We start from the raw sequence: 19,314 nt of genomic DNA on the forward strand, positions 1-19,314 counted from the left end.
GCAGCCCTCATCCTGGGGAAATTGGCTTTCTTAAAATTAAATGTTTTTGCCCTCCCAGCCTGCGTTTGTTTTTTACAGTATAGGTAAAATGTAACTATATTATGATCACTGTTACCGAGGTTTTCACGAACATTGACATTCCCAGCAAGATCTGCATTATTAGAAATGACCAGATCCAACAGAGCTTCACCTCTAGTCGGGTCTTCCACAAACTGGCCCATAAAATTTTCCTGCAACAGGTTGAGGAAATGTCTCCCCTTTGCAGTTGAAGCCGAACCATGACACCAATTAATATCCCGGAAATTAAAATCTCCCATTATCACTACAGTACCCGCCTGTGCAGCCCGCTCCATCTGTTTATATAGCTGAACTTCCATCTCCTCAGTTATATTGGGGGATCTATAGATTACACCAAAAGTAATTTTTTCAGTGTTTACCTCCCTTTCTAGTTCCACCCACAAGGTTTCAACCTCCTCACAGTATTCACCCACTATTGTCTCTTTCACACTCGCCTTCATATCATTTCTCACATACAGACATACACCACCACCTTTCCTATTTGTCCTGTCTTTCCGAAAAAGTGTAAAACCCTGTAGATTTACAGCCCAGTCATGTGAAGAGTCCAGCCATGTTTCAGCAACACCAACTATATCTATATTTTCTTCCAGTATCAAGGCCTCCAGCTCCCCCATTTTGCTTGCTAGACTTCTGGCATTTGTGAACATACACTTTAACTTGCCTGTCAGTTTTTCACTTTTATTATCAGAAATGTGATTTGACATTAATCGGGCCTTTTTATTTACACTGATGTTTTGTAACGAAAGGATCTCCTTATCCTGTTGTCTAGTCCTCTCCCCACATTCTGTTTCTCCCCCCACCAATATAGTCTGACCCCTCTCTAACCTGGCTACCCCTTTTTTTTCTACATTGACGTTGTGAGAAGGTATTTCTGTGTATGTTTTTATAAAGTAGGTCACCACCCTGCCACGTCTCTACTTGACCTCAGCAGAAAATTAAATTGGTTTTTCCACAAAACATATTTTTTATATGCCTTAAATGTGATCAATGGGGATTGGAGGATCAAAACACTCCCGATAACAGGGATTGTTCCTGGCAGATAATTGGCTGCACATCCTTGGTCACTCTCGTTTAAAGTGAATGGGAGAAATGGAAACAGCCGAGTACCATCGTTCTTTACATCGGGAAGTTGTTCCAGCCGTCAGTCCTCCACCATCCATACATTTATGGAATATCTAGAATAAATTACATAGTGTTCCCTGGGTCTTTTACATGCAAAATTATATTGTTCAATACCTATACCAGACTGTGAAGACTACTAGTATATCCAGAAAATGAAACACACATAGCACAAGTCATGTACCATGACAATATAAAATAAACTTTATTGAAATATACATAACACATTGGCCATCAAAATATAAAAACAATATAGCACACAGTTAAAAAGGAGAGTATGGAGGAGCTGCGTGAATAATCCAATATATATGCTACCATACTATAAACATCCTGTGATGTGGTAACAAATGCAGATATCTATAGAAAAGATAATCATATAGATCAAGTATTTGGACAACAGAAGCACATAAATATATTTAGCACCTAACAGAAGAGCACACAATTGTGCATGCATATAAGAGTATACAGCTAAAGCTCCAAGTTGCACACAAAACAAAGACCATGCTTTATAAATAAAGGATATTGCACAAACCCATGGACTGCATGATAGGAAGCACGCAGGAACACTCCACACTGACCACCCCCGACGCACGTTTCGCCGTCAGCTTTCCCAAGGGGTACTGACTTCCGTTTGGCATAGTAACTATCGGCAAACCTCGCGATTTCGGACCAGGGTCTGCCGATATGTTAGAAACCCCCAAAATTTGGCGATTGCACCCGATCGCCGAATTTAAGTGGTTAATTCGCTGAAATCAGCGGCAAAGGACCGCTGGCCGGCAAGAGGGGAGTGTCAGCTGTACGTCCTCGTGCGGGAAGTAACCTCCCGCAACGACGGACAGTTACGTCCTGGTGCGGGTAGGGGTTAAGGTCCTTTTACACGGGCCAATGATCGGGCAACGAGCGTTCATGTGAATACTTATTCCCGATCATTGCCATAGGTAAACAGGGCGACGATCAGCCGATGAACGAGCAAACGCTCATTCATCGGCTCGTCCTACCGTTTATGCAGCAGAAAATATTATCGTTGTCGGCAGCACATCGCCCTGTGTAAACAACTATGCTGCCGACATGACGGTAATGCATGGAGTAACGATCGCTTATCCCCATACATTACTGGTCATAGCTCGAAAGGAGCAAATGATCAACGAGCTGTCTCATTGATTGGCGCTCATTGTTATGGCCAAAATTGGCAGGTGTACGAATAATCCTTGTCGGTGAGACCTATTTCTGTCTATGGCCACCCAGAAATTTTGTGAGGTAAGTATGATTTTGTGTTTATAGTTTGATTTACTATGGCACAAATTCACCTCCTACTCTGTACGCCGCCACTTTCATTGCAACTTGTCTTCTTTTCCCGTTGGCCTACAGAGTTGTCAGCCATTGCAATCTTCCTCTACCCAATCTCCTGTGTCGAAATGCGTCTCTCTGAAGCCTTGTCCACACTTCGATTGTGTCGCTTCACATTGTTTACATCCTCTGACCACAATGTTTTTCTCTACCAACAGATACCACGAAAGCAGCAAAAAGGTCTAAAAGGTCCAGCGACCCTATTTCTTTACCAGATTTTTTGACTGACGACGTTATAAACATTCAGACTGTAAAATGCTCCTCAGATGAACCAGTCATGATCAACAGTCTCGAGAATGTGGAATCCACTTTGCGCTCAGAAGCTTGTTCTGACAACACAGATATACACGTTTGCACACCCACGTATTGTACAGGGCAATATCCCACTGCATATATTAAGAACGAATTGTTCCCAGGTGAAGAATTAAATCTCAGCGACACTGATGTTTTTACGCCCGTAAGTCATATGCAACAAGCTCCATCTCCTCATATTAAGGAGGAATTCATCTCATGTGATGGAGGAAATCTTTCAGATACTGACATTTATTCACCCACGGGTCTTTCACATGGTAATAAAGAGGATTTGGTCTCATGTGAGGCACAAACTGTGGATAACCCACGAGAGTGTTCAGAGTGTAGCATGTGTTTTACCAGTATGATCGGATTTGTAGAACATCAGTTAATTCACACGAGGGAAAAATCCTACACTTGCCCAGAATGTAAGAAATCTTTTGACACGGATTCAGAATTTGTTGTACATTTGAGGATTCACCAAGGAGACAAGAAGTTTTCCTGTGCTGAATGTGGGAAAAGTTTCAAGAGAAGGACGCATCTCTCCATGCACGAGAAGATCCACACAGGAGAGAGACCATACTCCTGCAAGGAATGTGGTAAATGTTTTATCCGACACTCTTATTTCGTCATCCACCAGAGAATCCACACTGGAGAGAAGCCATATTCTTGTTCGGAATGCCAAAAACGTTTTACCAGCAAACCAGAACTGGTGAGTCACCAGAGGATTCATACGGGAGAAAAACCATTTCTCTGCACCGAGTGTGGCAAATGCTTTAATAGCAACAAAAGTTTGTACCGGCACCGCATGAGCCATACCGGGGAAAGGCCATTTCCTTGTGCTGAATGTGGGAAATGTTTCACTAGCAGGAGGAACCTTAATACGCACTTAAGAATCCACACGGGGGAAAAACCATTCTCTTGTGACCAGTGTGGGAAGTTTTTTACCTGTAAAAGAAACCTCCAGGCTCATCAGAGACTCCACACAGGAGAGAAGCCATTCTATTGCGCTGCCTGCAGGATGAGGTTTACCAATAAACCACAACTTGTGCGTCATCAACAAGCTCATATACATCACACTGCAAGTGTTCTTAAAGGGGACCTTTTAATGACCGTGGTGGACAATCCGTAGGTCGGCGCACAACCAGCACAAAGATGGTACATAGCCGATAATCGTACCATCACCTGACGGGTGGGTTACAACACTTCATTGCTGTGACTTAAGGGGGGACGTATCCTTAAAAAATACATATGGATAGCCCCCTCATCATTCATAATCACACCGCCTGCATCTAACTCCGCTATGAAACCAAAGTAAAGGATTATTTTGGCCAGGGGGAAAATGTGCCATGAAACCGCGCTATGGTAAATATCGAGAACTGATTCCTCTTTTTTTAGGGCATCCGTGAAGGCGACGTCTTACATTTTGGATGATCTCTTCTGCAAGGCACTTGCAAGATCAACTCCTCTCTATATACCCTATTAGGGTATATGGACGTCATAGAAGGCGAAAGGGTTCCCCCTCTATGTGCCAGAATGGAGAGTTACTCTGGCGGACCCGGCCCATTCATGCATTACATAGACGGCCATGCATTTGAATATTCTGGCATATAATGCGACCTTTACCTGTGCTGAGATCTGACTTCCCCGGCAATCAGCTGATTGCAGCGCTGGCTGCAATATAATAAACCCTTTAATTCTGTTTCAAAAACATTCTTGTCTTGGTGTAACCGGATGGAAATTTCAGATGGTGAGAGATTGATTGTCCCCTAGACAAAACTTTAACACAGCCAATTTTCTCTCCCCCGACTTTCAATAGCTCCATCCTTTTCAAAGTTTGTAAATCTTTATGGCAAGAACAGGTTGGCAAATTATGTTCGTTTTATAGAAATATGGGTGTTGCTATGCAAAGTGTAAACCAATACATAATTGCTATGCAAAGTGGTGTGTGTATATTTCATGGCATGTTAACATTGGTCTAATGTTATGGCTTCTCCGTGGAAGCAGGACATACCAGCGATGTAGGTGAGTAGCTTCTGATAACACTAACCCCTTCTCGGCGCTGTCGAGAAGTGGTTCCCACTAAGCACAGTACCATTCTGACACCCTGCTGTAATGGTCAGAAAAAAATCCCCTATTTCCCCATAATAAATCTTTGATACAAAAATAAAAAAGTTATGGCGCTTAGAATTTGACGTCACAAAAAACAATTGATTTAAAAAAAATAAAAATGATTTAGTTGTGCAAAAGCAGTATTACATTAAAAAACTATATACATTTTGAATCGCCGTAATTGAATCCACCCACAGAATAAATTTAAAATGTAAATTATGGCGCACGATGAATGCAAAAAAAAAATAATTCAAGAGTTTTTGGTCATCCCTTTTTTAAAAAAATGTAATAAAAAGTGATCAAATAGTCGCATGTGTCCCAAAATGGTACCAATAAAATCTGCAGCTTGTCCTGCAAAAAACAAGCCCTGATGTACTCCGCCAAGCTTACATATATCCTGATGTACTCCTCACATATTACATATACCCTGATGTACTCCGCACAGATTACATATACCCTGATGTACTCCGCACAGATTACATATACCCTGATGTACTCCTCACAGATTACATATATCCTGATGTACTCCTCACATATTACATATACCCTGATGTACTCCTCACATATTACATATACCCTGATGTACTCCTCACAGCTTACATATACCCTGATGTACTCATTACATATACCCTGATGTACTCCTCACATATTACAGATACCCTGATGTACTCCTCACAGATTACATATACCCTGATGTACTGCTCACATATTACATATACCCTGATGTACTCCTCACATATTACATATACCCTGATGTACTCCTCACATATTACATATACCCTGATGTACTCCACACAGCTTACATATACCCTGATGTACTCCTCACATATTACATATACCCTGATGTACTCCTCACAGATTACATATACCCTGATGTACTCCTCACATATTACATATACCCTGATGTACTACTCACATATTACATATGCCCTGATGTACTCCTCACAGATTACATATATCCTGATGTATTCCTCACATATTACATATACCCTGATGTACTCCTCACATATTACATATGCCCTGATGTACTCCTCACAGATTACATATATCCTGATGTACTCCTCACAGATTACATATATCCTGATGTACTCCTCACAGATTACATATACCCTAATGTACTCCTCACATATTACATATGCCCTGATGTACTCCTCACAGATTACATATATCCTGATGTACTCCTCACATATTACATATACCCTGATGTACTCCTCACATATTAAATATATCCTGTTGTACTCCTCACATATTACATATACCCTGATGTACTCCTCACATATTACATATACCCTGATGTACTCCTCACATATTACATATACCCTGATGTACTCCTCACATATTACATAAACCCTGATGTACTCCTCACATATTACATATACCCTGATGTACTCCTCACATATTACATATACCCTGATGTACTCCTCACATATTACATATACCCTGATGTACTCCTCACATATTACATATACACTGATGTACTCCTCACATATTACATATACACTGATGTACTCCTCACATATTACATATACCCTGATGTTCTCTTCACATATTACATATACCCTGATGTACTCCTCACATATTACATATACCCTGATGTACTCCTCACATATTACATATACCCTGATGTACTCCTCACATATTACATATACCCTGATGTACTCCTCACAGCTTACATATACCCTGATGTACTCCTCACATATTACATATACCCTGATGTACTCCTCACAGCTTACATATACCCTGATGTACTCCGCCCAGCTTACATATACCCTGATGTACTCCTCACAGCTTACATATACCCTGATGTACTCCTCACATATTACATATACCCTGATGTACTCCTCACATATTACATATACCCTGATGTACTCCTCACAGATTACATATACCCTGATGTATTCCGCACATATTACATATACCCTGATGTACTCCTCACAGATTACATATACCCTGATGTACTCCTCACATATTACATATACCCTGATGTACTCCTCACATATTACATATACCCTGAAGTACTCCTCACAGATTACATATACCCTGATGTACTCCTCACATATTACATATACCCTGATGTACTCCTCACATATTACATATACCCTGATGTACTCCTCACATATTACATATACCCTGATGTACTCCTCACATATTACATATACCCTGATGTACTCCTCACATATTACATATACCCTGATGTACTCCTCACATATTACATATACCCTGATGTACTCCTCACATATTACATATACCCTGATGTACTCCTCACATATTACATATACACTGATGTACTCCTCACAGATTACATATACACTGATGTACTCCTCACAGATTACATATACCCTGATGTACTCCTCACATATTACATATACCCTGATGTTCTCTTCACATATTACATATACCCTGATGTACTCCTCACATATTACATATACCCTGATGTACTCCTCACATATTACATATACCCTGATGTACTCCTCACATATTACATATACCCTGATGTACTCCTCACATATTACATATACCCTGATGTACTCCTCACATATTACATATACCCTGATGTACTCCTCACAGCTTACATATACCCTGATGTACTCCTCACATATTACATATACCCTGATGTACTCCTCACATATTACATATACCCTGATGTACTCCTCACATATTACATATACCCTGATGTACTCCTCACAGCTTACATATACCCTGATGTACTCCTCACAGCTTACATATACCCTGATGTACTCCTCACATATTACATATACCCTGATGTACTCCGCCCAGCTTACATATACCCTGATGTACTCCTCACAGCTTACATATACCCTGATGTACTCCTCACATATTACATATACCCTGATGTACTCCTCACATATTACATATACCCTGATGTACTCCTCACAGATTACATATACCCTGATGTACTCCTCACAGATTACATATACCCTGATGTATTCCGCACATATTACATATACCCTGATGTACTCCTCACAGATTACATATACCCTGATGTACTCCTCACATATTACATATACCCTGATGTACTCCTCACAGATTACATATACCCTGATGTATTCCGCACAGATTACATATACCCTGATGTACTCCTCACAGATTACATATACCCTGATGTACTCCTCACATATTACATATACCCTGATGTACTCCTCACATATTACATATACCCTGAAGTACTCCTCACAGATTACATATACCCTGATGTACTCCTCACATATTACATATACCCTGATGTACTCCTCACATATTACATATACCCTGATGTACTCCTCACATATTACATAAACCCTGATGTACTCCTCACATATTACATATACCCTGATGTACTCCTCACATATTACATATACCCTGATGTACTCCTCACATATTACATATACCCTGATGTACTCCTCACATATTACATATACCCTGATGTACTCCTCACATATTACATATACCCTGATGTACTCCTCACATATTACATATACCCTGATGTACTCCTCACATATTACATATACACTGATGTACTCCTCACATATTACATATACCCTGATGTACTCCTCACATATTACATATACCCTGATGTACTCCTCACATATTACATATACCCTGATGTACTCCTCACATATTACATATACCCTGATGTACTCCTCACAGCTTACATATACCCTGATGTACTCCTCACATATTACATATACCCTGATGTACTCCTCACATATTACATATACCCTGATGTACTCCTCACAGCTTACATATACCCTGATGTACTCCTCACATATTACATATACCCTGATGTACTCCTCACAGCTTACATATACCCTGATGTACTCCGCCCAGCTTACATATACCCTGATGTACTCCTCACATATTACATATACCCTGATGTACTCCTCACAGATTACATATACCCTGATGTATTCCGCACATATTACATATACCCTGATGTACTCCTCACAGATTACATATACCCTGATGTACTCCTCACAGATTACATATACCCTGATGTACTCCTCACATATTACATATACCCTGATGTACTCCTCACAGATTACATATACCCTGATGTACTCCTCACATATTTCATATACCCTGATGTACTCCTCACAGATTACATATACCCTGATGTACTCCTCACATATTACATATACCCTGATGTACTCCTCACATATTACATAAACCCTGATGTACTCCTCACATATTACATATACCCTGATGTACTCCTCACATATTACATATACCCTGATGTACTCCTCACAGATTACATATACCCTGATGTACTCCGCACAGATTACATATACCCTGATGTACTCCTCACAGCTTACATATACCCTGATGTACTCCTCACATATTACATATACCCTGATGTACTCCTCACATATTACATATACCCTGATGTACTCCGCCCAGCTTACATATACCCTGATGTACTCCTCACATATTACATATACCCTGATGTACTCCTCACATATTACATATACCCTGATGTACTCCTCACATATTACATATATCCTGATGTACTCCGCACATATTACATATACCCTGATGTACTCCTCACAGATTACATATACCCTGATGTACTCCTCACATATTACATATACCCTGATGTACTCCTCACATATTACATAAACCCTGATGTACTCCTCACATATTACATATACCCTGATGTACTCCTCACATATTACATATACCCTGATGTACTCCTCACATATTATATATATCCTGATGTACTCCGCACATATTACATATACCCTGATGTACTCCTCACATATTACATATACCCTGATGTACTCCTCACATATTACATAAACCCTGATGTACTCCTCACATATTACATATACCCTGATGTACTCCTCACATATTACATATACCCTGATGTACTCCTCACAGATTACATATACCCTGATGTACTCCGCACAGATTACATATACCCTGATGTACTCCTCACAGATTACATATACCCTGATGTACTCCGCACAGATTACATATACCCTGATGTACTCCTCACAGCTTACATATACCCTGATGTACTCCTCACATATTACATATACCCTGATGTACTCCTCACATATTACATATACCCTGATGTACTCCGCCCAGCTTACATATACCCTGATGTACTCCTCACATATTACATATACCCTGATGTACTCCTCACATATTACATATACCCTGATGTACTCCTCACATATTACATATATCCTGATGTACTCCGCACATATTACATATACCCTGATGTACTCCTCACAGATTACATATACCCTGATGTACTCCTCACATATTACATATACCCTGATGTACTCCTCACATATTACATAAACCCTGATGTACTCCTCACATATTACATATACCCTGATGTACTCCTCACATATTACATATACCCTGATGTACTCCTCACATATTATATATATCCTGATGTACTCCGCACATATTACATATACCCTGATGTACTCCTCACATATTACATATACCCTGATGTACTCCTCACATATTACATAAACCCTGATGTACTCCTCACATATTACATATACCCTGATGTACTCCTCACATATTACATATACCCTGATGTACTCCTCACAGATTACATATACCCTGATGTACTCCGCACAGATTACATATACCCTGATGTACTCCTCACAGCTTACATATACCCTGATGTACTCCTCACATATTACATATACCCTGATGTACTCCTCACATATTACATATACCCTGATGTACTCCGCCCAGCTTACATATACCCTGATGTACTCCTCACATATTACATATACCCTGATGTACTCCTCACATATTACATATACCCTGATGTACTCCTCACATATTACATATATCCTGATGTACTCCGCACATATTACATATACCCTGATGTACTCCTCACAGATTACATATACCCTGATGAACTCCTCACATATTACATATACCCTGATGTACTCCTCACATATTACATATACCCTGATGTACTCCTCACATATTACATAAACCCTGATGTACTCCTCACATATTACATATACCCTGATGTACTCCTCACATATTACATATACCCTGAAGTACTCCTCACAGATTACATATACCCTGATGTACTCCTCACATATTACATATACCCTGAGGTACTCCTCACATATTACATATACCCTGATGTACTCCTCACATATTACATATACCCTGATGTACTCCTCACATATTACATATACCCTGATGTACTCCTCACATATTACATATACACTGATGTACTCCTCACAGATTACATATACCCTGATGTACTCCTCACATATTATATATATCCTGATGTACTCCGCACATATTACATATACCCTGATGTACTCCTCACATATTACATATACCCTGATGTACTCCTCACATATTACATAAACCCTGATGTACTCCTCACATATTACATATACCCTGATGTACTCCTCACATATTACATATACCCTGATGTACTCCTCACAGATTACATATACCCTGATGTACTCCGCACAGATTACATATACCCTGATGTACTCCTCACAGCTTACATATACCCTGATGTACTCCTCACATATTACATATACCCTGATGTACTCCTCACATATTACATATACCCTGATGTACTCCGCCCAGCTTACATATACCCTGATGTACTCCTCACATATTACATATACCCTGATGTACTCCTCACATATTACATATACCCTGATGTACTCCTCACATATTACATATATCCTGATGTACTCCGCACATATTACATATACCCTGATGTACTCCTCACAGATTACATATACCCTGATGTACTCCTCACATATTACATATACCCTGATGTACTCCTCACAGATTACATATACCCTGATGTACTCCTCACATATTTCATATACCCTGATGTACTCCTCACAGATTACATATACCCTGATGTACTCCGCACATATTACATATATCCTGATGTACTCCTCACATATTACATATACACTGATGTACTCCGCCCAGCTTACATATACCCTGATGTACTCCTCACATATTACATATACCCTGATGTACTCCTCACAGATTACATATACCCTGATGTACTCCGCACAGATTACATATACCCTGATGTACTCCTCACAGCTTACATATACCCTGATGTACTCCTCACATATTACATATACCCTGATGTACTCCTCACATATTACATATACCCTGATGTACTCCGCCCAGCTTACATATACCCTGATGTACTCCTCACATATTACATATACCCTGATGTACTCCTCACATATTACATATACCCTGATGTACTCCTCACATATTACATATATCCTGATGTACTCCGCACATATTACATATACCCTGATGTACTCCTCACAGATTACATATACCCTGATGAACTCCTCACATATTACATATACCCTGATGTACTCCTCACATATTACATATACCCTGATGTACTCCTCACATATTACATAAACCCTGATGTACTCCTCACATATTACATATACCCTGATGTACTCCTCACATATTACATATACCCTGAAGTACTCCTCACAGATTACATATACCCTGATGTACTCCTCACATACTACATATACCCTGAGGTACTCCTCACATATTACATATACCCTGATGTACTCCTCACATATTACATATACCCTGATGTACTCCTCACATATTACATATACCCTGATGTACTCCTCACATATTACATATACACTGATGTACTCCTCACAGATTACATATACCCTGATGTACTCCTCACATATTATATATATCCTGATGTACTCCGCACATATTACATATACCCTGATGTACTCCTCACATATTACATATACCCTGATGTACTCCTCACATATTACATAAACCCTGATGTACTCCTCACATATTACATATACCCTGATGTACTCCTCACATATTACATATACCCTGATGTACTCCTCACAGATTACATATACCCTGATGTACTCCGCACAGATTACATATACCCTGATGTACTCCTCACAGCTTACATATACCCTGATGTACTCCTCACATATTACATATACCCTGATGTACTCCTCACATATTACATATACCCTGATGTACTCCGCCCAGCTTACATATACCCTGATGTACTCCTCACATATTACATATACCCTGATGTACTCCTCACATATTACATATACCCTGATGTACTCCTCACATATTACATATATCCTGATGTACTCCGCACATATTACATATACCCTGATGTACTCCTCACAGATTACATATACCCTGATGTACTCCTCACATATTACATATACCCTGATGTACTCCTCACATATTACATAAACCCTGATGTACTCCTCACATATTACATATACCCTGATGTACTCCTCACATATTACATATACCCTGATGTACTCCTCACATATTATATATATCCTGATGTACTCCGCACATATTACATATACCCTGATGTACTCCTCACATATTACATATACCCTGATGTACTCCTCACATATTACATAAACCCTGATGTACTCCTCACATATTACATATACCCTGATGTACTCCTCACATATTACATATACCCTGATGTACTCCTCACAGATTACATATACCCTGATGTACTCCGCACAGATTACATATACCCTGATGTACTCCTCACAGATTACATATACCCTGATGTACTCCGCACAGATTACATATACCCTGATGTACTCCTCACAGCTTACATATACCCTGATGTACTCCTCACATATTACATATACCCTGATGTACTCCTCACATATTACATATACCCTGATGTACTCCGCCCAGCTTACATATACCCTGATGTACTCCTCACATATTACATATATCCTGATGTACTCCGCACATATTACATATACCCTGATGTACTCCTCACAGATTACATATACCCTGATGTACTCCTCACATATTACATATACCCTGATGTACTCCTCACATATTACATAAACCCTGATGTACTCCTCACATATTACATATACCCTGATGTACTCCTCACATATTACATATACCCTGATGTACTCCTCACATATTATATATATCCTGATGTACTCCGCACATATTACATATACCCTGATGTACTCCTCACATATTACATATACCCTGATGTACTCCTCACATATTACATAAACCCTGATGTACTCCTCACATATTACATATACCCTGATGTACTCCTCACATATTACATATACCCTGATGTACTCCTCACAGATTACATATACCCTGATGTACTCCGCACAGATTACATATACCCTGATGTACTCCTCACAGCTTACATATACCCTGATGTACTCCTCACATATTACATATACCCTGATGTACTCCTCACATATTACATATACCCTGATGTACTCCGCCCAGCTTACATATACCCTGATGTACTCCTCACATATTACATATACCCTGATGTACTCCTCACATATTACATATACCCTGATGTACTCCTCACATATTACATATACACTGATGTACTCCTCACAGATTACATATACCCTGATGTACTCCTCACATATTATATATATCCTGATGTACTCCGCACATATTACATGTACCCTGATGTACTCCTCACATATTACATATACCCTGATGTACTCCTCACATATTACATAAACCCTGATGTACTCCTCACATATTACATATACCCTGATGTACTCCTCACATATTACATATACACTGATGTACTCCTCACATATTACATATACACTGATGTACTCCTCACAGATTACATATACCCTGATGTACTCCTCACATATTACATATACCCTGATGTTCTCTTCACATATTACATATACCCTGATGTACTCCTCACATATTACATATACCCTGATGTACTCCTCACATATTACATATACCCTGATGTACTCCTCACAGATTACATATACCCTGATGTACTCCTCACAGATTACATATACCCTGATGTACTCCTCACAGATTACATATACCCTGATGTACTCCTCACAGATTACATATACCCTGATGTACTCCTCACATATTACATATACCCTGATGTACTCCTCACATATTACATATACCCTGATGTACTCCTCACAGCTTACATATACCCTGATGTACTCCTCACATATTACATATACCCTGATGTACTCCTCACATATTATATATATCCTGATGTACTCCGCACATATTACATATACCCTGATGTACTCCTCACATATTACATATACCCTGATGTACTCCTCACATATTACATAAACCCTGATGTACTCCTCACATATTACATATACCCTGATGTACTCCTCACATATTACATATACCCTGATGTACTCCTCACAGATTACATATACCCTGATGTACTCCGCACAGATTACATATACCCTGATGTACTCCTCACAGATTACATATACCCTGATGTACTCCGCACAGATTACATATACCCTGATGTACTCCGCCCAGCTTACATATACCCTGATGTACTCCTCACATATTACATATACCCTGATGTACTCCTCACATATTACATATACCCTGATGTACTCCTCACATATTACATATATCCTGATGTACTCCGCACATATTACATATACCCTGATGTACTCCTCACAGATTACATATACCCTGATGTACTCCTCACATATTACATATACCCTGATGTACTCCTCACATATTACATAAACCCTGATGTACTCCTCACATATTACATATACCCTGATGTACTCCTCACATATTACATATACCCTGATGTACTCCTCACATATTATATATATCCTGATGTACTCCGCACATATTACATATACCCTGATGTACTCCTCACATATTACATATACCCTGATGTACTCCTCACATATTACATAAACCCTGATGTACTCCTCACATATTACATATACCCTGATGTACTCCTCACATATTACATATACCCTGATGTACTTCTCACAGATTACATATACCCTGATGTACTCCGCACAGATTACATATACCCTGATGTACTCCTCACAGCTTACATATACCCTGATGTACTCCTCACATATTACATATACCCTGATGTACTCCTCACATATTACATATACCCTGATGTACTCCGCCCAGCTTACATATACCCTGATGTACTCCTCACATATTACATATACCCTGATGTACTCCTCACATATTACATATACCCTGATGTACTCCTCACATATTACATATACACTGATGTACTCCTCACAGATTACATATACCCTGATGTACTCCTCACATATTATATATACACTGATGTACTCCTCACAGATTACATATACCCTGATGTACTCCTCACATATTATATATATCCTGATGTACTCCGCACATATTACATGTACCCTGATGTACTCCTCACATATTACATATACCCTGATGTACTCCTCACATATTACATATACACTGATGTACTCCTCACATATTACATATACACTGATGTACTCCTCACAGATTACATATACCCTGATGTACTCCTCACATATTACATATACCCTGATGTTCTCTTCACATATTACATATACCCTGATGTACTCCTCACATATTACATATACCCTGATGTACTCCTCACATATTACATATACCCTGATGTACTCCTCACAGATTACATATACCCTGATGTACTCCTCACAGATTACATATACCCTGATGTACTCCTCACAGATTACATATACCCTGATGTACTCCTCACATATTACATATACCCTGATGTACTCCTCACATATTACATATACCCTGATGTACTCCTCACATATTACATATACCCTGATGTACTCCTCACAGCTTACATATACCCTGATGTACTCCTCACATATTACATATACCCTGATGTACTCCTCACATATTACATATACCCTGATGTACTCCTCACATATTACATATACACTGATGTACTCCTCACAGATTACATATACCCTGATGTACTCCTCACATATTATATATACACTGATGTACTCCTCACATATTATATATACACTGATGTACTCCTCACAGATTACATATACCCTGATGTACTCCTCACATATTATATATATCCTGATGTACTCCGCACATATTACATATACCCTGATGTACTCCTCACATATTACATATACCCTGATGTACTCCTCACATATTACATAAACCCTGATGTACTCCTCACATATTACATATACCCTGATGTACTCCTCACATATTACATATACCCTGATGTACTCCTCACATATTACATATACCCTGATGTTCTCTTCACATATTACATATACCCTGATGTACTCCTCACATATTACATATACCCTGATGTACTCCTCACATATTACATATACCCTGATGTACTCCTCACAGCTTACATATACCCTGATGTACTCCTCACATATTACATATACCCTGATGTACTCCTCACAGCTTACATATACCCTGATGTACTCCGCCCAGCTTACATATACCCTGATGTACTCCTCACATATTACATATACCCTGATGTACTCCTCACAGATTACATATACCCTGATGTACTCCGCCCAGCTTACATATACCCTTATGTACTCCTCACAGATTACATATACCCTGATGTACTCCGCCCAGCTTACGTATACCCTGATGTACTCCGCCCAGCTTACGTATACCTTGATGTACTCCTCACATATTACATATACCCTGATGTACTCCGCACATATTACATATACCCTGATGTACTCCGCACAGATTACATATACCCTGATGTACTCCTCACATATTACATATACCCTGATGTACTCCTCACAGCTTACATATACCCTGATGTACTCCGCCCAGCTTACATATACCCTGATGTACTCCGCACATATTACATATATCCTGATGTACTCCTCACAGCTTACATATACCCTGATGTACTCCTCACAGCTTACATATACCCTGATGTACTCCTCACATATTACATATATCCTGATGTACTCCTCACAGCTTACATATACCCTGATGTACTCCTCACAGCTTACATATACCCTGATGTACTCCTCACAGATTACATATACCCTGATGTACTCCGCACAGATTACATATACCCTGATGTACTCCGTACAGCTTACGTATACCTTGATGTACTCCTCACATATTACATATACCCTGATGTACTCCGCACATATTACATATACCCTGATGTACTCCGCACAGATTACATATACCCTGATGTACTCCTCACATATTACATATACCCTGATGTACTCCTCACAGCTTACATATACCCTGATGTACTCCGCCCAGCTTACATATACCCTGATGTACTCCGCACATATTACATATATCCTGATGTACTCCTCACAGCTTACATATACCCTGATGTACTCCTCACAGCTTACATATACCCTGATGTACTCCTCACATATTACATATATCCTGATGTACTCCTCACAGCTTACATATACCCTGATGTACTCCTCACAGCTTACATATACCCTGATGTACTCCGCACAGATTACATATACCCTGATGTACTCCGCACAGATTACATATACCCTGATGTACTCCGCACAGATTACATATGCCCCCACATTATAAACTGAAATATTAGTAAAACCCAGATCAAAACTATTATTAAGCTAAATCTGCGCTCCAAAAGCCAAATGGCTCTTCCTCCTTTCTAAGCACTATGATGTGCCCAAAAAGCAGCCTACTACCACATATAAGGCATTGCCATACTGAAGAAGACATGCTAAGCAATTTATGGGATGTGTGGCACCAGCTGGTCACAACATATTCCGCATTGAAACGGCATAGCAGTGGAAAAGGCCCAATACACCCCTTGATAAATGTCTTTAGAGGTGTCGTTTCAGATCCGAGCCTCTGCAATTGTGAACCAATACTGTGTAAATCGCCAAATTAGGCCTCAAATGTACACGGTGCTCCTGAGCCCTGTCGTACGTCCAGGCTAAAGAAACACTAAATAATTAGAGAGCTGTCTTTTCACCGTGGCACCACCCGGGCATCACATATTGGGAACTAAAATAGCATTACTAATCTATGAAACACCTGTGTGGTCAAAATGCTCACTGCAACCCTAGATGAATTCCTTGAGGGGTGTAGTTTCTAAAATTGGTTCTTTATAGGGGTGTTTCTTATGTTTTGGCACCTCAAGGCCTCTGCAAGCCTATAGCGATAGCTAAAAAAACATCCTAATAAAAAGGAGGCCCTAAAATCCACAAGGTGCTCCTTGTGTTGCAGTCAAGTATCACACTAGGGCCTCCTCATTCACTAGTAGTGAATGACGCTACTTGGCTCTGTCTGCCCTCCTCCTGCTCCTAAAATTTAGAAATTCAGCTGAGGCCTCATGGAAAGTTAGGCCCCTTCGTAAATGTATTTCAAAGCTTACCATCGCAAAGAGTCGACTGCCCACCAGACTGACAGACGCAAACCTGGAAAACCAGATGCGAGTAGCAATATCCTCAATACATCAAGATCGCGCGCCTCGCCAAGGAGAAGCCGTTCCAGTCATCACATAAGTGGTGAGTTCATTAAATGTTTGACCAAATAAAT

General features: G+C 39.7%; 1 protein-coding gene across 1 annotated transcript in view; it reads left to right on the forward strand.

The window, feature by feature from the left end:
* Nucleotides 1-4,990, forward strand: part of LOC142662999 (uncharacterized) — a 46,973-nt gene extending 41,983 nt beyond the window's left edge. The window contains exon 9 of the mRNA XM_075841293.1: nucleotides 2,703-4,990. Within this exon, the coding sequence (XP_075697408.1) occupies nucleotides 2,703-3,967 (1,265 nt within the window). The 3' untranslated portion in view covers nucleotides 3,968-4,990. The remainder of the gene's footprint in view (nucleotides 1-2,702) is intronic.
* The last annotated feature ends 14,324 nt before the right edge of the window (nucleotides 4,991-19,314 follow it).

Source organism: Rhinoderma darwinii, chromosome 11, assembly GCF_050947455.1.
Source record: "Rhinoderma darwinii isolate aRhiDar2 chromosome 11, aRhiDar2.hap1, whole genome shotgun sequence".
In the NCBI taxonomy this organism is placed as follows: Eukaryota; Metazoa; Chordata; class Amphibia; order Anura; family Rhinodermatidae; genus Rhinoderma; species Rhinoderma darwinii.